Source organism: Stegostoma tigrinum, chromosome 7 (genome assembly GCF_030684315.1).
Source record: "Stegostoma tigrinum isolate sSteTig4 chromosome 7, sSteTig4.hap1, whole genome shotgun sequence".
Classification (NCBI taxonomy): domain Eukaryota; kingdom Metazoa; phylum Chordata; class Chondrichthyes; order Orectolobiformes; family Stegostomatidae; genus Stegostoma; species Stegostoma tigrinum.
The window spans coordinates 47,811,389-47,835,766 of NC_081360.1; the positions used below are offsets into that span (position 1 = coordinate 47,811,389).

The 24,378-nt window shown below is 42.8% G+C and overlaps 1 protein-coding gene across 3 annotated transcripts in view; it reads left to right on the forward strand.

The window, feature by feature from the left end:
- The first annotated feature begins 599 nt into the window (after window positions 1-599).
- ola1 (Obg-like ATPase 1) overlaps window positions 600-24,378 on the forward strand; it is a 203,930-nt gene continuing 180,151 nt past the window's right edge. For all 3 annotated transcript variants that reach the window (XM_048535257.2, XM_048535258.2, XM_059647216.1), the window contains exons 1-2: window positions 600-739; window positions 1,183-1,286. In XM_048535257.2, the coding sequence (XP_048391214.1) occupies window positions 1,186-1,286 (101 nt within the window). In that variant the 5' untranslated portion in view covers window positions 600-739; window positions 1,183-1,185. The remainder of the gene's footprint in view (window positions 740-1,182; window positions 1,287-24,378) is intronic.

The following is a 24,378-nucleotide window of genomic DNA, read 5'->3' on the forward strand; positions in this document are numbered from 1 at the left end:
TTCCAGATCTTAACTACTCACTGCAAAAAGTGTGTTTTCCTCATTTCACTTCTGTTTCTTTTCCAGTCACTTGAATCTGTGTCCTCTGGTTTATTGTTTCACCAAGAGGAACAATATCTCCCTATCTATTCTGTCCAGATTCCTTATGATTTTCAATCTCTCTATCAAATCTTCTCTCAAACTTACCTTTTACAAGAGTTATAACCTCAGCTTCTCTAATCCATGTATGTAGCTTAAGTTCCTCCTCCTTAGAGCCATTTTCATGAATCTGTTCTGCATCCTTTCTAAAGCCTTCACATTCTTTCCTCATGTGTGGTGTCCTGAATTGGACGAAATACTCGACTTGAGGATGAACCTGTAGTTTTACATTAGGTGTGGGAGATCAAAAGGGATAGCTTACTCACTGAGCCATCAGTTGGGATGTTTTTTGTCCTACTCCCTCACCATTTGATCTGTATTCCACTCCTCTCTCTCACATCGCCCTCACGTTCTCCCCGGTCTCCTCTTCTTTCACTCCAACAAACTTACTTCTGCCCTGCCCTTTAATTGGCCTGCTGTCAGCCAATGAGTGACTCCGTAACGCGCATGCTCCAGGTTCCTTTTGCACTCCACACATTCCCGTTCCCTCTCCTTCTCGGTTGCTCGGCGCGTGGACTGTCAGATAGAGCACTTTTACTGCTGTTCCTGATCCCTTTCCCTGCAACGTTTATCCCGTCTGTAGGAATCGCGATTTGATCAGGTGAACACTACACTGTGCTGTTTTCATGCTGTGTCCACGTCGTTACATGACAGCCTCACCCAGAAAGCGCTCGTCTTTATTAAAATTCTGTTCGGGCCTTGCCTTCTGGTTTTGTTGACTCAGGCCTGCGCTTTCAGAAAGCATCTGATATATATATAAAAGGATCAATGTAGATTTTACACAGTAGCAGTGTGAAGGCTGAACGAGTAGAGGCGTTCTCTAAAAAGGGCATGACTGAGCTTTCCCCAGTTGTCAGTTTTGAGCGGTTATAAATAGTATAAGGTCTTTTTGGAGACTGCTCAGTTTGTACAAATTGATTGAAGTTCACGTTTCTTATTTTATCAGAGCTTTTCCATAATTGTTAATGACATTCTCGAAGTATTTATAGGACCTGATCTTTTAAAAATACAGTACAGTTATTCATTTGTCAGTTTGTGTTTCAGAACATGCCGCCCAAAAAAGGAGATTGTGAACCCAAGTTACCACCCCTTATAGGACGATTTGGAACCTCTTTGAAGATTGGCATTGTTGGCTTGCCCAATGTGGGGTAAGTGAATTAATGTTACACATCAATTAGTGTATGAAAAACATAGAGACCTATTTTATGTTTATATTATGCAGTAATACTTTTTGATCAGTACCAGTCCAGTGTGATTAGGGCTGGTAATATCTGAATTACTTTGCTGGCTCAGCATTGCTCTGCCTAAGCAAAGAGCAACTGTCTTTGCATTGTCGTGCACAATGATGGCTAACCTTTTAATGGGAAAAGAGGTGGAAGAGTTGTGTGTTTTAAGATTAAAAATTAAGTTTAAAGGTAACTAGATGTATGTTGGACAAATAATGCAAACCTGAATAACATTTGTCATATGAATTGCAATTTTGGGCTCCCAAACTTGTTGTTTATCTAAAATGATTTTTATGGTAATCTGAAATACAATAGATTAATAATACGGTTAAGACTCAATTTATAATTAAAGTAAAAATGCAGAGATTTTAGTGATGTATAATGTTGCAACATTATTCTAGTTTACATGTACACTTCTTTTGCATTCTGTTAATGCACATTATTCATTGGAATTGAAAGCAGACGGGGAAGTTTGGAGGATTTCTCTTCTACTTCCCAGTCATTTATGTTAGTAGTGCAAATGTAGCATAGTAAACAAAACTTGTAAGTGTTGGCAATGTTGTGTCTGTTGCCTATTTATTGCCATTATAATCCTGTGACTACAAGTAAGAGTGGCTGTAACTTAGAGAAATATAATTTTAAAACCATTAAATGGTGGAACAGGTTTGAGGTGCTCAGTGGCCTGTGGATTTTTGAGATAAGGAAATAAATAGTTTGCGTGTGTGAGATGTCTTGGGAGGAGCAGGTGAGAATGTTCGAAGAACTTTGAGCGTATTAGAATGGAGGAAGGACCTGTACTAGAAGACCATAAGACATAGGAGTAGAAGTAAGGCCATTTGGCCCATTGAGTCCACTCCACCATTTAATTATGGCTGATGGGCATTTCAACTCCACTTCCCTGCACTCCCCCCCATAGCACTTGATTCCTTGTGAGATCAAGAGTTTATCGATCTCTGCCTTGAACATGTTTAACGTCCCAGCCTCTACTGCGTTCCGTGGCAATGAATTCCACAGGCTCACCACACTCTGGCTGAAGGAATGTCTCCTTGTTTCCGTTTTAAATTTACCCCCTCTAATTCTAAGGCTGTGCCCACGGGTCCTAGTTTCCCCACCTAACGGAAACAACTTCCCAGCGTCCACCCTTTCTAAGCCATACATTATCTTGTAAGTTTCAATTAGATCTCCCCTCAACCTTCTAAACTCTAATGAATACAATCCCAGGATCCTCAGCAGTTCATTGTACGTTAAACCTGCCATTCCAGGGATCATCAATGTAAATCTCTGCAGGACATGATCCAGCGCCAGTATGTCCTTACTGAGGTGTTGGGCCCAAAATTGGACACAGTATTCTAAATGGGGCCTAACTAGAGCTTTATAAAGTCTCAGAAGCACATCACTGCTTTTATATTCCAACCCTCTTGAGATAAACGACAACATTACATTCGCTTTCTTGATCACGGACTCTACCTGCAAGTTAACCTTTAGAGAACCCTGGATCAACACTCCTAGATCCCTTAGTATTTCTGCTTTACGAATTTTCTCACCGTTTAGAAAATAGTCCATGCCTGTATTCTTTTTTCCAAAGTGCAAAACCTCACATTTGCTCACGTTGAATTTCATCAACCATTTCCTGGACCACTCTCCTAAACTGTCTAAATCTTCCTGCAGCCTCCCCACCTTCTCAGTACTACCTGCCTGCCCACCTACCTTCGTATCATCGGCAAACTTCGCCAGAATGCCCCCAGTCCCTTTGTCCAGATCATTAATATATAAAGTGAACAAATGCAGCCCCAACACTGAACCCTGCGGGACACCACTGTCACTGGGTGCCATTCCGAAAAAGAGCCTTTTATCCCAACTCTCTGCCTTCTGTCAGACAGCCAATCCTCAATCCATGCCAGTAGGTCACCTCAAACACCATGGGCCGTCACCTTCCTCAGCAGCCTCCTGTGAGTAGTGATGGGAGTGGGAATGAATGATCAGAAGAGGAATGGATAATGGGAAGTTGGTGTTGAGGGTTGGATGAGGAAAATTGGAGTGAATGTCAGGAAAGGAGGTGGGTAATGGGAGATGAAGTGGTAGGAGGGTGGGAGTGAATGGGAAGGGAACTCTTGAATGCCACAATTTTCTTTGCCAACCACCTGATATCGTCCTTTAAATGCACTCTACAAGAAAGAGGTAAAAGGTGGACATAGAAGATGATTAAGGAAAGGGGAAAGAAAAATTAAAAGCTTAGACAGCTGGAAGAAAGGTAATTTTCTACCTCATTTGTGCCAATAATATTTGTTTGAGTAGAATTATTATTCTGTCCCTTCATACATCAAGAATGGCCACATTGGTGAGGCATCAGAAATTACCATACTGTTCGGAATCCGGCAGTCATGTGAATCAGCCCATTCAAATGGAAAAGTAGATGTAATTTTGGCTGGAACCAAATGTAACAATTGATGTTATAGAAAGCTTCTTTTTTCACAGAGGATACCAATAATTAATGTTTTGTTTACCAGTGTGGCACGTACTTCAGTGGTTTGCACTGCTGCCTCACGGTGCCAAGGACCCTGGTTTGATTCCGCCCTGTGGGGTTTGCACATTCTCCCCTATCTGCTTGGGCTTCTGCCGGGCACTCCGGTTTCCTTTCACAGACCAAAGATGTGCAGGCTAGGTGGATTGGCCATGCCAAATTTCCCAGAGTGTTCAGGGATGTGTAGGTTAGGCCTGTTAGCCATGGGAAATGCAGGGTTATAGAGAAAAGGTAGGGGGAAGAGTCTGCGTGGCATGCTGTTCAGAGGGTTGGTGTGGACTTGTTGGGCCGAATAGCTTGTTTCCACGCTGTAGGGATTCTATGATCTGTGATGATGAGTTAAAACTTGCTAATTTTGCCTAGGCACATGCTCAATACTACTTTGGAGGAGATTATTTTCCTTTAAATTATTTCTAATACAGCATATCTTATTTTTCAAAAATATTTTAAATTTTTACAATATATTCTAATGCCCAAGGAATCTGATTGGCATTTCTGCTTTCGCCTCAGTCTGGTTAGTTGGGCAAGTTATGAAGGAATTCCTTTTAATTAAGGGGGGCCTTTACTTTAGACTGTTCAGGGTTATGATCTGGTTGAGTTGCTGCAGTGCACCTTGTAGATGATGGTTCGACTGCCTGTCTGGAGTTTGCACAATCTTCCAGTGTCTGCATGTGTTTCCTCTGGGTGCTCCAGTTTCCTCCCACAGTCCAAAGATGTCGTGGTTAGGTGATTTGGCCAGGTCACATTGCCCATAGTGTTCAGGGCTGTGCAGGCCAGGTGGATTAGCCATGAGAAATTCAGGAATGTGGTTGTAGGGTGAGTCTGGGTGTGATGCTCTTTGGAGGATCTGTATAGACTCCTTAGACCCACCAAATGGCCTGCTTCCATACAGTAGGGATTCTATGATTCAGGCAAGTGGAGAGTATTTTATCATGTTTCTGACTTCGGCCTGGTAGATGGTGGACAAACATTGGGGTGACAGTTGGTGAGTTACCCATATCAATTCCTAGCTTCTTTTCTGCTTTTCTGGCCACAATACTAAGTGGCTGGTCCAGATCGGTTTCTGGTCAGTGGTAATGCCTAGAATGTTGATAGGGGAGTCAGCAATGATCATTTGCCATTATCTCAGAGACCAACCACAGCAGGAAGACCCAACATGACCAGAATCACTTATCACCCTACCATACATCAAGGACATTTCAGAGATGACTGCAAGACTACTCAGACCCCTAGATTTTAGAGTGGCCCACAAACTGACAACCACCCTACGACAGCTACTGACGAACATAATGGATCCAATACCCAAAACTGGGGTCATATACAAAATACTGTGCAAGGGTTGTGAGAGACACTACTACATAGGCCTAACTGGAAGAAAATTGGATATGCGGATACATAGACACCAACTAGTCATCAAGAGACACGATCAATTCTCACTTGTCTCAGTACACATGGACAACGAAGGACACAAATTCGACTGGGACAACACAGTGATGATCACTCAAGCCAAACAGAGACATGGCAGGGAATTCCTGGAGGCCTGGTATTCCAACTGCAACTCCATCAACAAATACATTGAATTAGACTCTGTGTACAAACCACTGAGAAACAAAACTGGAAGTAATACCAATCACCCTAGCAAACTGAGGCATGCAAATAACAAGCAGGACAGAACACTGATGCTTCACTGGAGGTGCACTGACGATGTTACCTAGAAAGGTGAAGAAACGTTTGCAGCCAAACCCACCCAGTTCGGTGAGTATGTCTACAAGCTCATACCATTGACGATTAGTATCTTTTTTTTAGAGAGATGGTCATTGATTGACGCTTGTGTGGTGTGACTTGTTACTCATCACTTGGAGTCCATACAGTGTGGAAGCACGCCATTCAGCCCATTGAGTTCACACTGACCTTCTGAACAGCATCCCACCCAGACTTAACCCCTATCCACCTGGCCTACACATCCCTGGAGACAGTGGGCAATTTAACATGGCCAGTCCACCTAACATGCACATCTTTGGACTGTGGGAGAAAACAAGGGCAGCCTCTTCAGACCAAACCTGGATGTGTCCTGTTATTGCTCTATGTGGACATAGATGCTTCAGTAATTGAAGGGTCTTGATGATTTTGACCATTGTGCAATCATGATTGAGCATACACACTACTGACCTTTTTATGGGTGGAAGATCACAGAAGCAGCTGGAGGTGGTTTGTCCTAGAACACCATCCAAAGGAACTCCTAAATGACAACGGAAGGAAGGCCAGTCTGATTGAGGTACTGGACTAACAGCCCAAAAGATGAGAACTTAGATCCATCTTAATAAGTTGTGAAATTGACTTCAGTAAACTGGCCAGCTGCACAAAATGATACTGGAAATACTTGCACTAATAATCTCCCTTAAAAATAACCTGCCCCTTGTCTGGTCTGGCTTCTGCATAACATATTTTCAAAAAAACAGGAACAAGGATCTTACGACAGGGGTTCCTGTTCAGCTCCTTCAGTGTGCTCCACCATTCAGTAAGATCATCGCTGATCCGACACTCCTCATGTCCACTTTCTTGCCCTTTCCCCATAATTCTTGATTCTTCAACTGATTAAGGATGTATCTGACGTGATCTTTAAATATAAACAAGGACTCTGCCCAAAACTGTTCGTGGCAAGATGCTTGAAAAACTCTCAGCCCTCTGAAAGAAGAAATTCTATCTCATCTCAGTCTTAAACTGGTACCCCTTTATTCTGAGAGTATATGCTGTGGTCCTAGATTCTTCCATGAGGGGAAACATCCTCTCAGCATTTACACTGTCAAGCCCATTGTGAATCGCAGCAGGTCTGGCAGAATTAATGAAGGAATAAAACAGAGTTAATGTTTTGGGTCCGGTGCCCCTTCCTCAGAACTGATGAGGGTCACCGGACCCGAAACATTAACTCTGCTTTCTCCTTCACAGATGCAGCCAGACCTGCTGAGCTTTTCCAGCAACTTTGTTTTTGTTCCTGATTTATAGCATCTGCAGTTCTTTCGGTATTTCCATTAAGAATCCCATATGTTTCGATGAGATTATCTCTCATTCTTCTAAATTCCAGTGAGCAGAGTCCCAACCTGATTAGCTTTTGCTCATAAGACAATCCTTCTATACTAGGGATCATCCAAGTGAACCTCCTGCGAACTGATATCTTCCTTCAAGTAAAGGGAGCAAATCTGCTCTCGGCACACCAAATGTGGTCTCACCAGTGCTTTGTCCAGTTGCAGTAAGACTTCTCTACTCTTATACTCCAGCCCCCTTGAAATAAGGGCCAATATTCCATTAGCCTTTCCGATAACCTGTTGCACCTGAATCCAGCCTCTGTGTCTCACGCAAAACTACCCCCAAGTCCCTTTGTGTTGCACCTTTCTGCAGTTTCTCTCGATTTAAATCCTATTCTGTTCTGTCTTGCAAAATGAACAACTTTGCATTTTCCCACATTATACTCCATTTGCACACTTTTTTTGCTCACTTGCTTAACCTATCAGTTTCTCTCTGGAAGCTGTACCTTTCACAACCTACCTTTTCCACCTATTTTAGTATTCTCTGCAAATTTGGCTCCAATGCATTCACTTGCTTCCTCCTAGGCATTAATGTAAATTGTAAATGGTTGCAGTCCCAGCACTGATCCCTGTGGAACCCCACTGGTCGTGCGTGGCCAACATGAAAAAGAACCCCTTATCCTCACTTGCTGTTTCCTGCCCACAAGCCAATTCTCTATCCTTGCCAATATCTACTTACAGTACTGTTGGCTGTTATTATATGTGAGTTAACTTGTTTGGGTGCCTTCTAGAAGTCTAAATATAAAACATCTCCTGGTTCCTCTCTATGAACTCCGGTTGCGACTTCCTTGAAAGACTCATAAATTAGATGTGATTTCCATTTCATGAAGCAGTGGAGACTTTGCTTGATTAGATTGATTTTCCAAATTTTCTGCTATTACTTCCTGAATAATTGATTCCAATACTTTTACAACAATAGATGTTAGGCTACTTGGCCTATAGTTACCTGCTTTTAACTTTTTGAAAATGAGTGTCACGTGAGCAATTTTCCAGTCTTCTGGTACTTCTGTGAATCCACTGATTTTTGGAAAATTGCAACCAATGCATCCACTATCTCTGTTGCCATCTCTTTTAGGATCCTAAGACACAAACCATCAGGGCCAAGGGACTTATTTGCCTTCAGTACCACTGGTTTGTTTAATACTACTACTACACATTTGATTGACTGTTCATGTGTTACATGTAACTGTATCAAACAATAAATACGGCCTTGCCAATGGCGTCTACGAACCAAGAATGTTTTTAAAAAAAGGAAAAAGTTATATTCATCAACATGAGGAAAAAGTATGTGAAATTGTATATATTCTAAACTTGATAGACTTGATATATTGGGGAAGAGTATCTTGTATAGAATATACATCCATCAAATATTTTTGGTTGCATAGTTATTAGTCTGTGTACATGAGAAGTTAATGCATTCAGTTGTATAACTGTTAAACTGAGACATTGTGAAGAACTAGCTACAGGTAATGTACAATTCAGTGTAATGCTTCATCTGTTTGCTAGTTATGGAGTACAACCCTTCAGATACTGAGCCTATTGTTGCTAATTTGATTTCAGATCTGTGGATTTAATACTCGCCACTACAATGGCGAAACAGGTGCAACAGTTGACCTTAGACCAGTGAAGGAAAATGAAGTGTAATTGTATCCGTGCTTGATGACTATCCAGTATTTCCTGCTGGAATACATTAGTGTGCACAACATTAATATTATGTCACTGGATGAGAATATGGTAGATCAGGGGTTGACTATCTTCAACTCTTTAACATCTAATTTGTGACTCTCAGTCTTTTCCATTTGAATGTTATTGTCATGAAAAAAAGCTGAAAAAAATTAAGATGTGAACTAATAGAAAACAGAGTTGGGATATAATGGGGATTTTCAGGATAGCAACCTGTAATCAATGGAGTGTTTCAGTGACCAGTGCTGGGATTGCAGTTATTTACAACATATGTTAATGACATGGATGATGGAAATGAATGTAGTATTGCAAAATTTGCTGATAACACAAGGTAAAAAGACAAGTATTGTAGGAGTGTGACTTTGTAGTGGCTTAAACGTGTCTGGGTAAGGTGTTGAGTCTGGTGGTAGGTGAGGAGGGCTACAATGGCATGTGAGGTATAGATGGTACGAGGCTGGTGGAGAGTAACATTCAAGGCCGCAGTGACTAAAGAATAAATCGCAGGAAGAATCTGAGAACAATGGGTTAATCCCTGAGCTACAGAGTCCAGGTGGGTAGGGTAGTAGGCAGCCGGTTGTTTGGGATCGCCGTGAGTCTGTCTCATGACTGCAGGAGCACACCCATCCAGAACATTAACATATAGCTGGAAAGGCCTGCCATGTAAAGGTCTTCCCAAAGCCGGGGCAGTAGCAAGGACTGCTTTTAAGTCTATGAAGGCTGACTTTTGCTCGTTAGACAGGGTGAAGGTTTTTGGGACTTTACAAGAAGCCAAAGGGGTCAGTAGTTTAGTAAGTAGTTACATTAGGGAGGCATGGTCAACAATAATTAACCAACACTAAAAAGGCCCTCATTTGTTTAGCGATGGTGAGCAAGGGGGTCATAAGAATAGGGGCAATGTGCCGAAGGGTAAGCGTTGGTTCTGAGGCGCTGAGCAGAATTCCTAGGAACTGTACCTGCCGTTGGGTATGCTTAACTTTCGTGGTGGGCACAGCATATCCCCAAGAGTGGAGAGCGTTCAAAAACTGGTTAGTATCCGCAACATTAGCAGATTCTGACGGACTTGCTGAAAGCAAATCATCAACGTATTGGATAACTAAGGAGTCCTCCAAGAGTTGAAGATTTTCGAGCTGGCGGTGCAAGACCTGGGAAAATAGGGTGGGCAAGTGAACGAACACTTGGGGGGAGACAAGTCCAGGTATACTGCTGGCCCTTAAAAGTAAAAGCAAACAGATACTGAGACCCCTTATTCCAGGGAATAGCAAAAATTGCATGTTGCAAGTCCATAATGGTGAAGACACATGCGTGCGAGGGGGTGTTACTGAGGATAGTGGCAGGATTAGGGATAATTGGATGTAAGGGTTGGACTACCTTATTTATTTGTCTGAGGTCCTGAACCAGTTTCCATTCCTGGCAGTCAGGTTTAGGGACAGGTAGAATACGAGTATTGCAAGGCGATCGGCAAGGGACCAATATACCTAGTTGGAGGAATGAATCTATCAAGGAGGTTATTCCTTCCACTGCCTCAGGTTTGAGGGGGTACTGAGGTATCAAGGGTAAGGGTGCTCCTGGGATGACCTGTATTTTTATGGCCGCGATCAAAATATATCCTACCTCGTGTGGAAGCAGACCACAGGTCTGGAGAAGGCCTTTCAGAGGGGCTATGATGAGGGTGGTGGTGACGTAATGGTCCAAAGACAATAAAAGGATCGCAATAATATGTAATGAGACCATCATCCAACTGCTATGAAGAACCCTTCACTTCCAGTCTGACTGTTGGATCAAGCAGTGCGCCAGAAATCCCAAGGACTTAGCCCAATAGCCGGTATTCACAGTCAGTGTGAGGTGAGGGTACACCAGACCCGCTTGGTGCCATAGGTGGGGTGATACCACCACCAAAAACGCCGATCCTTCCTTTCCCTCAATAAACCCTATAATAGTAACAGATAAACGTGATCCTAGATAGGGGGCGTAAATAGCATCCAGTTCATGGGAAGTGCCTGTAGGGTCATAGCACAAGGTAACATGAGGGCTAGGGATCTGTAGAGAAGGGGTGAAATCTCGAGGAGGTATGTCAGTTGTCCACTGTTGTGGCGATCGATGAACTCAAAACTGTCCCTTAATTGGGTCACTTTTTACGCTAATGTCCTTGTTGGGACTGAGAATTTCAATTTTAAGAAGGCGCAACAAATCTCTCCCTGCTAAATTAACTCCCAAATTGAAGGTCCGGGCATATTGAATAATACAGGTTTGAGGGCCAAATCGGACTGTCAAAGGTTCTGTTAAAGAATAGGTGTTTTCCTGCCCGGTAAGCCCGCTAAGACTTACTGAAATGGGTGAGAGCATAAACCCACATCACTGTACACATGAAGCATCCAGCGTAGATGCCATGGCCCCAGTATCAAGTATAAAGGGAATTGCCACAGTTTGTACAATTAGATTAACAATTGGTTCATCCTCCGGATCTCTAGTTAAAACGGGCAAATTATGGGGTGAAGGTAGTCAGGCAAAAAAAGGATTACTAGTGGAAAAAGGTTGCCTTCTTCCTCGGGGTCTCCCTTGAGGCTGATTCTGAGGACAATCTCTCTTCCAGTGATCCTGACTGCCACAGTTAAAACATCCCTGGGCAGGGTGGGCCATTCTGCCTCGCGGCAGAGAAGCACTAGGTCTACGGAACGGTGGAGCAAGTGCGTATGGTGCTCCATATTGAGGAGCTGTAGGACCATGTGGATGGATGGCATAGCTGTTGCCGTAATTGTCGACCCGGCCAGGAACATAGTACTGGGGTTCCATTTGACATGTCCTTGCTAATTCAAAGTCCGAAGCTAGAGGTGCTGGGTTTTTAGACCTGGGTGGCGTGGGGACGCTCTCCATGTCATACTTGACTCTGGCCGGTTTGGATTCCTTAGCAGTGTTCCAGTAATAGGCCAAGGCCCTTCTCATCTGGAGACAAATATTTCTGGCCAATCCATGTTATTAGTACGAATAGCAGTTGCCACAGCCTCAGGTAAACTCTGCAGCAAAAGAGCATTGAACTGTGGTGAGGGATTCCCTGCAATGTAGGCAGTATCACCAGCATAGGTGGAGCAGAAACGGTCCCAGAAATCAGGCCGTCCTCCCTGGGTTTGGGTTTGCTCTTTAGCACTTTGGTAACATCTACCAGTTGCTGTAAGTTTTGCGTATGTGCATCTTTAATGGTTTGTAGCCGAAGACCTTCAGCCATGAAACCTGTAAAAGCATCCCAATCTTGGGGGAGCTGGGATTTCTAGGTGGCCTTTCCACCTAGTACATTCACCTAAGGGTAAGAGCCATACAGTACAGGCTAAAAAGGTCTTCGGGGGTGGCTTGGTACATTTGAATAGTGCACAGGATGTAATCTATGAGATTGTCAGGATTAGTCTTTCGATCAGGAGCCCTTGACATAATTAAACATATCTCTTGTGGCTTCCAAGATGTGTAGACCTGCATGGTATTTTGACCCCCATGTGGTGGGTTTGGGTGAGGGACCGTGCTTTTAGGAAATTGTTGATGTTTTTTTTACAGGGGTCTTTAGAAGACGGTTATCCGAGCGTTCCTCCCAAACACTGTCCTCAGATTCATTATTCTCCGCCTGCGAATTCGGACTATCATACTCTTCGCTACTTGCAGAATCGCGAGGGAACTCTAGACAGGCACTAGAGGGCTGAGAAAACTGCATGTGAGGCTTATGTTTTTTCACGCTCCCACTGTGAGTCTTAAAAGAATCATGCCCTCCCTGCTTCGGTCCACTAGCGGTCTGTTCTGTATCCTGTTTCTTGTTTGTCTGTTTAGTTTTAGACCTAGTACGACAGGAGGTAAGGTCTGTGAATGGCCCCTGAGTTGGATTCATGGCAGAAGGAGAAGCCGTGGATTCAGCAAGAAATTCGTGTGGGCTGGTTACTGAAAGGCCTGGAGATTCTATGGCAGGAGGTTTGGTCTGGGCTTGGACAGTGTACGGTGGCGGTGGTAAGGACACAGACGATTGTTGGAGCTTATGGTAGTGTTGGGATGCCTGTAGGTGTAGGTTGGCCAAAGATAGGTAGAGTTACGGAGGGGGTAGTAGTCCTGATGGGGCAGAGGGGTGCTTTCCCCAGCCGCCACCCTCCTGCTTGCCTGTGTCATTGCTTTGGAACAACACCGGCAAGCCAGATATGTCAGGAGGTACCTCCGGTTTTTTTTTATGTTCTGTCAACTCACCCTGCCGCTCTAATTCCTGTTCTGTTTTAATTTTTCCCTTTCCAGCCTTTCTTGTTTTACCCTTAGCTGTTCGTTCATTTCATGATCATCACACTGCAACTTTAAAACGTCCCAAGTTTTTGGCTCCCCCTCATTATCGCAGGCGCTAATTCCTCTCCAGTGTGCGTTGTCCACCCAACTGGCCAGTTTTGATTTCTCAGTCGGCTCCTCGGCTCATTTTCTCCAGGATGACATTAACCCTTTCTATTTGCTTCTTGCATTACCTGTCCATGTTGCCTCCTTGGCTTTAATACATAGATCTACATCCCACGTTCCTCCTAATAGCCAACTCTGATTTCCCAATTTTTTGTTTAGGCATGCCGACAGATGTCTAAAACTGTACTTCATTTTCGCGGTCATTCCGACATAACCGCTGCAAAGGGTTATCCAACGTCTGTCCCATTTTAACACTTTTACTTCTTACTTATTTCTGTATACTATTCTAGAGTCCTTGGTCTCCACACCCACTTCAGCGTCCTGACGTTTGCATAGGTGATCTCCCCTCTTAACAACCGTTCTAAGGCAGGATGGTTGAGACAGACGTGTATGTGCATCTTTAATGGTTTGTAGCCGAAGACCTTCAGCCACGAAACCTGTAAAAGCATCCCAATCTTGGGGGAGCTGGGATTTCTAGGTGGCCTTTCCACCTAGTACATTCACCTAAGGGTAAGAGCCATACAGTACAGGCTAAAAAGGTCTTCGGGGGTGGCTTGGTACATTTGAATAGTGCACAGGATGTAATCTATGAGGTCGTCAGGATTAGTCTTTCGATCAGGAGCCCTTGACATAATTAAACATACCTCTTGTGGCTTCCAAGATGTGTAGACCTGTACTTATCCTTTACCTACATTCCAGGGACTCGAACCCTGGTATTGGAGGACACTAACCTCCGAATTCCTGATACTTATAGTTAGGAGGACTCTAACCTCCAAATTCTCGACCCTTGCCTGGGGACTCAAACCCTGGACATTGAGGGACTCTCACCCCCCAGAATTAGTTTGTCAATCTGTACTGACATGGGGACTTAAACCCCTGTCACAGAGGACTCTAACCTCCCAACTTACTTCGTCAATTTATACTGACCTGGGGCTCTAACCTCCCGGAATTAGTTTATCATAGCCCTAGGGACTCTAACCTCCAGGCATTAGGATTTAACAGTGTCCAAGATCGTGAGTCGTCTCGGGGTTCCGTCAGTACAGAGCCACGTAGGAACGAGGGCTGTCACGGGTAGTAGGTTAGTGAGAGAGACCAAGGTGAATCATAACTTGTGGGTCTGTCCGTCTCATGCCACTGACACCCGAACGATCACTTATTCAGTCCTCCACATACAACCTCAGTAAATGCCGGAACCCTGCTCACTGCGCCAAATCTTAAGTTCGTTTTCGGAGACCCTCACGACCTTGATGCAATAGCAAGACACTGACCTGGCTACAAAAACACAATCCTTTTATTATTAAGCAAGTACAAACTGTGGAGGCAGAGTGCTGAGTTCTGTAAGCGATTCTCCCCGAACAGCGGACAGTCCCCACTTTTTGTACTCTTATGAATTGGCTGATACAAAAGACAATTACTACATTTGGAACATAAAGAGAACAAGATACAGCATTGAATGTTCACGAAGTGACTGATAACGACAGAATGCGCTTTCAAGCTGCGAAGTGTCTGGCTTGAAAAAAGTCACTGATCTGGCCACTTCAGTAGAAGCAGAAGTTTCATACCTTTACAGAATTACAGAAGTCTCACACCTTTACAAATATTTCCCACCCAATCCTATTCGGGCAGGAAGTTTAAGACAGTTTTCACATACCCCTGTGTAAGAAGATAAGGAGCATAAAATTAATGGGATGTTATCCCATTAACATCTCAATAGGGATAAGTAAGAAAAGTGAAACTGTGGGTTCTCAGATAAGCTATGATCTTAGTGAAAGAGCAAACTAAATGGGTAAAGTCGTAATTTCATAAAGTCTTAGAGCTGTACAGCATGCAACCAGGCCCAATATTCCAACTTGTCAATGCCAACCAGATGTCCTAAATTAATCTCGCCCCATTTGCCAACATTTAGCCCAAGTGTCTCTCAAACCCTTATTATTCACATACCCATTCAGATACCTTTTAAATGTTGTAATTGTACCAGCCTTTACCACTTCCTCATTTTGTATAAGCACCACCCTTTGTATGAAGAAGTTGCTTCTTAGGTCCCTTGTAAATCTCCCCCCCACCCCCAGCTTAAACCTATGCCCTCTAGTTTTGGACTCCCTCACCCCAGGGAAAAGACCTTGGCTATTTACCCTATCTATGTCCCCTATGATGTTATAAACCTGTATAAGTTCACCCCTTAGCCTGCGATACTGCACGGAAAAGAGCCCCAGCCTATTTAGCCTTTCCCTAAAGGTCAAACCTGCCAACCCTGGGAATATCCTTATAAATCTTTTTTGAACCCTTTGAAGTTTTACAACATCTTCCATTTAGGAGGGTGACTAGAATTGAATGCATTATTCCAAAAGTGGCCTAAGCAGTGTCCATACAATCGCAACAAGACTTCCCAACTCCTATACTCACTGCACCGACCAATAAAAGCAAGCCTTCGCTATCTTGTCCATCCTCCACTTTCAAGGAACTATGAACCTGTACTCCAAGGCCTGTTTGTGCAACACCCCCAGTCCTTACCATTTAAGAATGTAAATCCTGGTCTGATCTGCCTTCCCAAAATACAGCACCTTACGTTTACCTCCAATTAAGCTCCATTTGCCACTCCTCGGCCCATTGGCCCCGCTGATCAAAGTCTTGTTGAACTCTAAAATAACCTTCTTCGCTGTGCACTACACTACCAATTTTAGTGTCATCTGCAAACTTACTAACCTTACTTCCTTCAAATCCAAATCTTTTGTATAAAAAATGAAAAGTAGTGGATCTAGCACTGATCTTGTGGCACCCCACTGGCCACATGCCTCCAGATTGAAAAGCAACCCTCCACCACCACCATCTCACCTACCTTTGAGCCAGTTCTGCATCTAAATGGCTAGTTCTCCCTGTATTCCATGTGGCCTAACCTTGCTAACCTGTCTACCATCCGGAACCTTGACGAATGCCTTACTGAAGTCCGTATAGATCACATCTACTACTCTGCCTCCATCAGTACTCTTCATTACTTCTTCAAAAAACTCAGTCAAGTTAGTAAGACATGATTTTCATGTACAAAGCCATGTTGACTGTCCCTAATCAGTCAGTGTCTTTACAAATACATGTAAATCCTGTCCCTCAGGATTCTGTCCAACAGCAAGGTAGATGGATTGGCTGTGCTAAATTGCCCATAGTGTCCAAAGATGTGTAGGTCATGGGAAAATGCAGAGTTACAGGTATAGGATGGGATGGGTCTGGGTGGGAAGCTCTGCATGGTTGTTGTGGACTTGTTGGACTGAATGGCCTATTTCCATACCGTAGGGATTCTAAGGAACTTGCCCATTACTTATGTTAGGCTCACCAGCGTATAGTTCCCTGGCTTTTCCTTACCACCTTTCTTAAATAGCGGCACCATGTTAAGCCAACTTCTAGTCTTCTGGCACCATTCCTGTAGCTTTTGTGCCTACACCTTATGATCTTATGGTCTAAAATGATAATTTAAGGCAACCCTTTTGTTTTGCATTGAGATATTCATTTAATGTTTCAAAAAATTTTTATTTCTACATAGGATGTCAAAATAGCATTTGAAGATCATTTTGGAAAATTGCTTTGCAATTGTGATCTGACATTAAAAGTTCAAACCTTAATGCCTAACTCGATGCTGAAAGAAATATTTTTTATAATTCTCCAGGAAGAAGTTTGTTAAAACTAAAGACATCTTTAATATTTAGGTGGTTTTGAGATTCAACTTTGAAAACAAAGGTGCTTTATATTTATTTCTGGGATGTTTAAACTGTGTTTTGTTTGACTTCTTCCCAATTTTTAAAAGCCTTGGGATGTGGGGATCACTTCTGGGTCAGCATTTATTGCCCATCCCTACTCAGCTTTGAGAAGGTGGTGGTGAGCTGCCTTTTCGAACTGAGGTCCATTTGGTGTAGGTACACCCACTATGTCATTAGGCAGAGGACAGTAACAGGATTTTGACCCAGCACACTAAAGAGGCAGTGATATATTTCCTAGTAAACATGATGTTCAACTTGGAAGGATAATCCACCTTGAAGGGACATTCATCTTGCAGGTGGTAGTGTTTCCATATATTTGCTGTCTTGTTCTTTTAGAAGGAAGTGATGGTGGGATTGGAAGGTGCTGTCTCAGCACCCTGACAGATTGCTTGTAGTGCATTTTGTAAAAAGTGCACACACGCTACTGAGTGGTGTTGGTGAAGATATTAAACGTTTGTGGATGTGTCAATAAATTGCACTGTTTTTTTCCTGAATGGTATCAGTCTTCTCAAGAATTTGGAGCTGCACTCTTTCAGGCAAGTCATAGTCATACTGCACAGAAACAGACCCTTTGGTCCAGCTCATCCCAATCTGACCAAGTTTCATTTGCCAGCATTTGGCCCATATCTCTTTAAACCTTACGTATTCACATTCCCATGCAAATGCCTTTTAAATGTTACCCGCCTCTATGACTTCCTCTGGCAGCTTGTTCCATACATGCACCATCCGCTGCATGAAAATGCTGCTCCTCAGCTCCTTTTTAAATCTTTTCCCTGTCTCCTTAAAGAAGGGTCTAGGCCCGAAACATCAGCTTTTGTGCTCCTGAGATGCTGCTTGGCCTGCTGTGATCATCCAGCTCCACACTTTGTTATCTTGGATTCTCCAGCATCTGCAGTTCCCATTATCACTCATCCAGTTTTGGACTGCTTTACTCAAGGAAAAAGTCCGAGACTATTCAGCCTGTCTGTATTGCTCAAGTCCTTCAGTCCAGGCAACACCCTTCTAAATCTGTTGTGCACCTTCTCAAGTTTAAGAACATCGTTCCTGTAGAAGGGTGGTGGTATTAGTCACACACATAACTCTTGCCTTGCACATGGTGGACAATCTTAGCAGAATCAGGAGGTGAATTATTCATTGCAAGATTCCTAGTCTCTGACCTGTTCTTGTAGCTGCAATACTTATATAGCTGGTCTGGTTTGAATTTCAAGTCGATGGTAACCCCCAGGATGTTGATTCAGTGATGGTAATGCCATTGAATATCAAGTGATGATGGTTAGATTCTTACTTTATGGAGATTGTCATTCCCTGGAATTTGGGTGATGGGAATGTTACTCGCTACTTGTCAACCCAAACCTGAATACTGTCCAGGTCTTCCTGCATATGGACTTAGATTGCTTCATTATCTGAGAAATAGCAAGTGGTGTGGATCATTAACTGCACGATGCATATCCTCACTTCTGACCTTTGATGGAGGGAAGGTCAGTGATGAAGCAGCTGAAGATGGTTGGGCCAAGGACACTACCCTGAGGAATAGAGGGGTTCTTGTGATGCAGTGATAGTGTCCCTACCATGGGCCAAAAGATCTGGATTTAAGTCCTATCTATGGTACGGAGGAGAATCTGAATGGCCCTGTTGGAACCTGAACTGGTTGTCGGTGAGTAGGTTATTGCTAAGCAGGTGCTGGTGAAAGCATTGGTGATAATGGGAACTGCAAATGTTGGAGAATCCAAGATAACAAAGTGTGGAGCTGGATGAACACAGCAGACTAAGCAGCATCTCAGGAGCACAAAAGCTGACGTTTCGGGCCTAGACCCTTCATCAGAGAGGGGGATGGGGAGAGGGAACTGGCATAAATAGGGAGAGAGGGGGAGGCGGACCGAAGATGGAGAGAAAACAAGATAGGTAGAGAGGAGAGTATAAGTGAGGAGGTAGGGAGGGGATAGGTCAGTCCAGGGAAGATGGACAGGTCAAGGAGGCGGGATGAGGTGGTAGGTAGGAAATGGTGGTGCGACTTGAGGTGGGAGGAAGGGACGGGTGAGAAGAAGAACAGGTTAGGGAAGCAGAGACAGGCTGGGCTGGTTTTGGGATGCAGTGGGGGGAGGGGATGCACTGGGCTGGTTTTGTGATGCAGTGGGGGGAGGGGAAGAACTGGGGGAAGGGGAGATTTTGAAGCTTGTGAAGTCCACATTGATACCATTGGGCTGCAGGGTTCCCAAGTGGAATATGAGTTGCTGTTCCTGCAACCTTCGGGTGGCATCATTGTGGCACTGCAGGAGGCCATGATGGACATGTCATCTGAGGAATGGGAAGGGGAGTTGAAATGGTTCGCGACTGGGAGGAAGCCACACCGGGTGCGATGGATACAATATACCACATTGGCAGATGTGCAGGTGAACATCTGCTTGATATGGAAGGTCATCTTGGGGCCTGGGATAGGGGTGAGGGAGGAGGTGTGGGGGCAAGTGTAGCACTTCCTGCGGTTGCAGGGGAAGGTTCCGGGTGTGGTGGGGTTGGAGGGGAGTGTGGAGCGGACAAGGGAGTCGCGGAGAGAGTGGTCTGTCCGGAAGGCAGACAAGGGTGGGGATGGAAAAATAGCTTGGGTGGTGGGATCGGATTGTAGATGGCGGAAGTGTCGGAGGATGATATGTTGTATCCGGAGGTTGGTGGGGTGGTATGTGAGAACGAGGGGGATCCTCTTTGGGCGGTTGTGGCAGGGGCAGGGTGTGAGGGATGTGTTACGGGAAATGTGGAGGCGCGGTCAAGGGCATTCTCGACCACTGCGGGGGGGAAAGTTGCGGTCCTTGAAGAACGTGGACATCTGGGATGTGCGGGAGTGTCCTTGAAGAACGTGGACATCTGGGATGTGCGGGAGTGCATTGGCACTGGTGAAAGCATTGTTGAGAGTAGGATGAAGGGGTTGGATTTATCTTGCTTTTTGTGTACAAGACATACCTGGGCATTTTTCCATATCAGAAATGTAGATTCTAGAGTAGTTTGGTTCGGGGCTTGGCACATGCTGGAGCACAAGTCCTCAGTCCTGGGATGTTCTCAGGGTTCCAGTTGCTTCTTGGTGTGTCATGTGAAGTCAATCAAATTTGTTGAAGACTGGCATTTGACATGACCTTTGGAGGAGTATGGATCATTAGCTTGGTGCTTCTGGCTGAAGATTGCATATGCTTCATTCATTAGATTTTTGATTCCTGATTGTTATTGAACTCCAATTCAAATTCCACCAGCAGCCATTGTGGGATTCGAATCAGAGCATTACTTGGATCTCTTGAACATTAATACAGTCACAATACCACTAAGTTAACACTCAAACTGTCAGAGAGAAGTTAAATCAAATAACTTTGAATGGCATAAATCATACTGAGATTCTCAACAAACTTGTTTATCTTATGGTATGCTAATACCTGTAATTCATTTTTTCATCTAAAGTGCAGAATAGTTTTTACTTTTGACTATTTTTCTTGGCTTGAAGAAATTTTAAAAAAGAATAGTTGGTTTCTTTGTTAGATCATACCTTTTAACTCTTTGCTCAAACCCCCATTCTATTGCCTGTTTATTCAGAATTAGTAGATATTGACATAACTTGATAACAGGGAAGGATTCCTGACATCTGTCACTTCCATCATGTTTTTAGTTGCGATTGTTGCACCTGATGGTCTAAAAACTCATAAAGAAACAAGGAATATAATTTAAAAATAGGGACCATACCAAAAAACAACTAACAAAAACTAAAAGCCCCGATCACTACATTTTTCAAAGAAGGTCAAAACAAAAGGTGATAAAGAATGTTAGTTAAATTAAAAAGGCAAACTTGTAATTAAATGGCACATAATCTTGCTGACTATCAAATTTGGGGTCAATTTTTTGTATTTTAATTTTTTTCCTTGAAAATTATAATGTCTGTCTGACATGAGAACTACTGGCTTCATGCAGTAGTTCATGATTTATTGGCTATGTTATTTTGCATTTTGGAATTGTGGCGAGGCATGCCAAATTAGAGGACAGTGCCACGCATTAAATGTATTCTGTAGATTCTGTAATATTTGAGAGATTTAGCATTTCCTGAGGAATGGGTGTAATGCGCTTCATATTTAGTCAAAATATTAAATTCGTGTCCATTACTAGTTATGTTGTATTGAATTTTATGCCAGAAAAGAGACATTCATCTCCTTGTGTCTGCAGCTGTTCTCTTGTTAGAACATAAAAACATCGAAAATAGGAACTGTAGTTCAGCCCTTCAAACCTGCTGTAGATTCAACATGATCATGGCTGATCATCCAACTTGGCACCCTATTCCCACTTTTTCCTCTATACCTTTTTGGCCCCTTTTAGCTGTAAGAACAATAACTCCTTGAAAATATTTATTGTTTTTGCCTCAATCATTCCCTGCCACAAGGAATTCCACGGCCTTGCCACAAGGAATTCCACGGCCTGGCCACTCTTTGGGTGAAGAAGTTACTCCTCATCTTAGCCCTAAATGGCCTACCGTATGTTCTTGGACTGTGATCCCTGGTTCTGGAATTTCTGGTGAACGTGCTGGATTTACCATGTTTTGTTAGAATTTTGTAGGTTTCTATGAGGTTCTCCCCTTCCTCTTCTAAACTGCAATGAATATTGTCCTACCCAATCCAGTCTGTCTCCATTCGTCAGTCTGCCATTCCAGGAATCAGTCTCTTGTATATTTGTCTCCATAGCCTGTACATTTTCCTTTAGACAAGGAGATTAAAACTGCACACAGTACTATAGTTGGGACATCAGCAAGTCTCTCTGGAATGGTAGGAAGGTATCTGTACTCCTGTACCCGAAGCTTCTTGCAGTGAAGGCCAGTTTGCCGCCTTCATTGCCTACTGCCCCTGTTTGCTTACTTTCGATGATTGGTGTTCAAGGATAGCCAGGTCTTGTTGCACCTCCCACTTTGTCAACCTATCAGCTATTCAGATAAAACAATTGCCTTCCTATTTTTGCTATTATAGTAATAACCTCCCAGTTATCTACATTATACTTCATCTGCCATGCATTTGCTTACTTTTATTTATCTTATCCACATCACCCTGATACATCTCTATATACTCCTCTCAGCTCAGTATCCCACCAGCATTGTGTTTTCTACAAAATTAGAGATATTTCATTTAGTTCGCTCAGCTAAATCGTTTAATATATATTGAGAATAGTTGGACTCCCAGCGCTAATCCCTACAGTACTCCACTAATCGCTGACTACCACTCGACAATGACCCATTTATTCCTATTCTGTTTCCTGTCTTCAACCAGTTCTCTATCCGCATCTGTACAGTAGCCCCAACACTATTAGTTTTAATTTTACATGCTAACCTATTAGATTGGACCTTATTAAATGTCACCTGAAAGTTGACGTAAACCACATCCACTGGCACTCCCTTATCCATTTTGACTGTTCCTGAACTTTTCACTGTTTTCCCAAGTGTTTGGCTGTTAAATCTTTTTAATAGGCTCTGTCGCAGGGGCCGGATTTAATCCAGATTTAATTTCACACAAGTTAAGTGGCAAAAAAAGCCCAGAGGCAAAAAGAAGACTGATGTTGAGTGGTTGTGACTTGGAATGTACTCCCTCCCTGATGTTGTGGGAAATACAGATTCAATTTAGTGTTCAAAGGGAAATTGGGTAAATACATGGGTAACTAAATGGATTTCTCTTTGAAAGGACTGACCCAAACCTTGATGAACTTGAATGCATGCCACCTTTACTGCATTATTCTATAGAACCCAAGGAACATTGTGAAGGTGCTTGACTTCTGTCGGGGGCCAGAAACCAGGGAGACACCAGGGCCCATGATTTTTGTTACTAGCCGACGGCAATTGAACATGAGCACTTTCCATTAAAAACATGTGTATCATTAACGGGATTGACAGGAAGTAGAGATTTTTTTGACTTTTTTTTCATGTGGTACACATGGATTTGTTTAAACTATATTGAGTATCCACATACCTGTGGAGAATAGTGATTGGTTATAAAGTGTTAGAATTAGTTTTGGGTAAAGTTGAGAAATATGCAAGTTATTTTCCACCCAGATCTCAAGAGCAGTCATGTGCAAGGGACTCTCTTGCTTATTCTTCAAAAGAAACCAATTTAAATAGATTTTGTTTGGAGTATCTTTTCTTGCTTAGAACCAAGAATGCATGCTGGATCTGAATGATGAGACAGGGTAGTGGAACCTTTAGTCAGGCTCTAGTATGTAGTGTTCTTATTTATTTCATCACAGTTTTCAAGTCCTGTATGCTTATGTCTTGTTTCCACTTTCTGTCTGACAGTGAAGTCCTCCTTTAGAACGTTATATTAGTTTACACTACAATGGATTAATATATGCTTCTGTTGTCCTCAGTCATTTGTTTAAATAAAAATATAGGCTAGGACTGGGTTGAGACTTGAAAAGAAACCATTCATACTGGAGCATTATCTGGCATCAGGAAATGAGTTCCCCATAAAATTGAAAAAATTATTGGGATTAATCAGAATAGAATATTGTCATATTGAACATTGAAAAACTTGCTGTATTTTTTTTTGTTTCCAACGACATAGGAACAGAATGTTTCCTGATTTTGTAATCAGGTTTATTACCACTGCTGGGAATACTCATTTTTAATTGTTCTTCTGAAGTTTTATGGTTAATTTCCTGTAAATATCTGTACGCAAGCGATGTGTCACCTCTCAACCTTTTCTACTTTGGGCTGGAGGATGGGTGGTGTGGTGGAGGGATGATGTTAGGATATGTTTGTTCTTCTCTAACCTCTTCATAACTGTAACTGTAACTCCTCACCTTTTGGTAGTAACCAGTCAAAATGTGCTGCTTTATTCAGTGCTTTTATGCTCCTTTTTAGGGGGAAGTATAAAACTACATGTAATGCTGCAAATGCATAACATTCTGATGTTACATTTTGTTCTGTCTTTGAGCACTTTACACCAGATAGATGTATCTAACATTCCCAAGGAAGTGTATTGTGTTTGTGCATTCAATTCACACTTAAAACTGATGCGCTGTGTATAGATATCAAAAATGAATGAGAATAACTACAGATGTCGTGGTTGTTATTCTGATGCAAATCATTAGCCATATTTTCCAGGATGTGGTTGATAGGAACAATGTGGCATCTTGTAAGGGAAAACTCCATCATTGTTCATTACCATTTCACATCAGCAACGGGGAAGGCTTTTGCATTTTATGTGTCATTTCTTGACAACATCATTTCCAAAGTGCCATGGTCCTGACAGTGTTTTGACATTTACACACTTGGTTCTTCTGTTGTTGATGGGTCATATGGTACAATAGTTTACTGGTAAATGAATTGGAAGGTCAAAAGTTCATTTCATTTCCTAAACTGCCACAAAATTATGTGCGTTGATGCATGGATTTCTGATAATCTAGCTCCAGTGTTCTGCTTTTATTTTCAATTGAAGTGTGTGTAGAATATTATACATCAGGTTTTAGTTAACATTTAAGGTTTCCAATGTGGATGAGCCATGTGGGAACAATGCATTCCTTATACCTGGTCCTTTTTTAATCAGAATAAAATTGTCCATGATATGACAGGT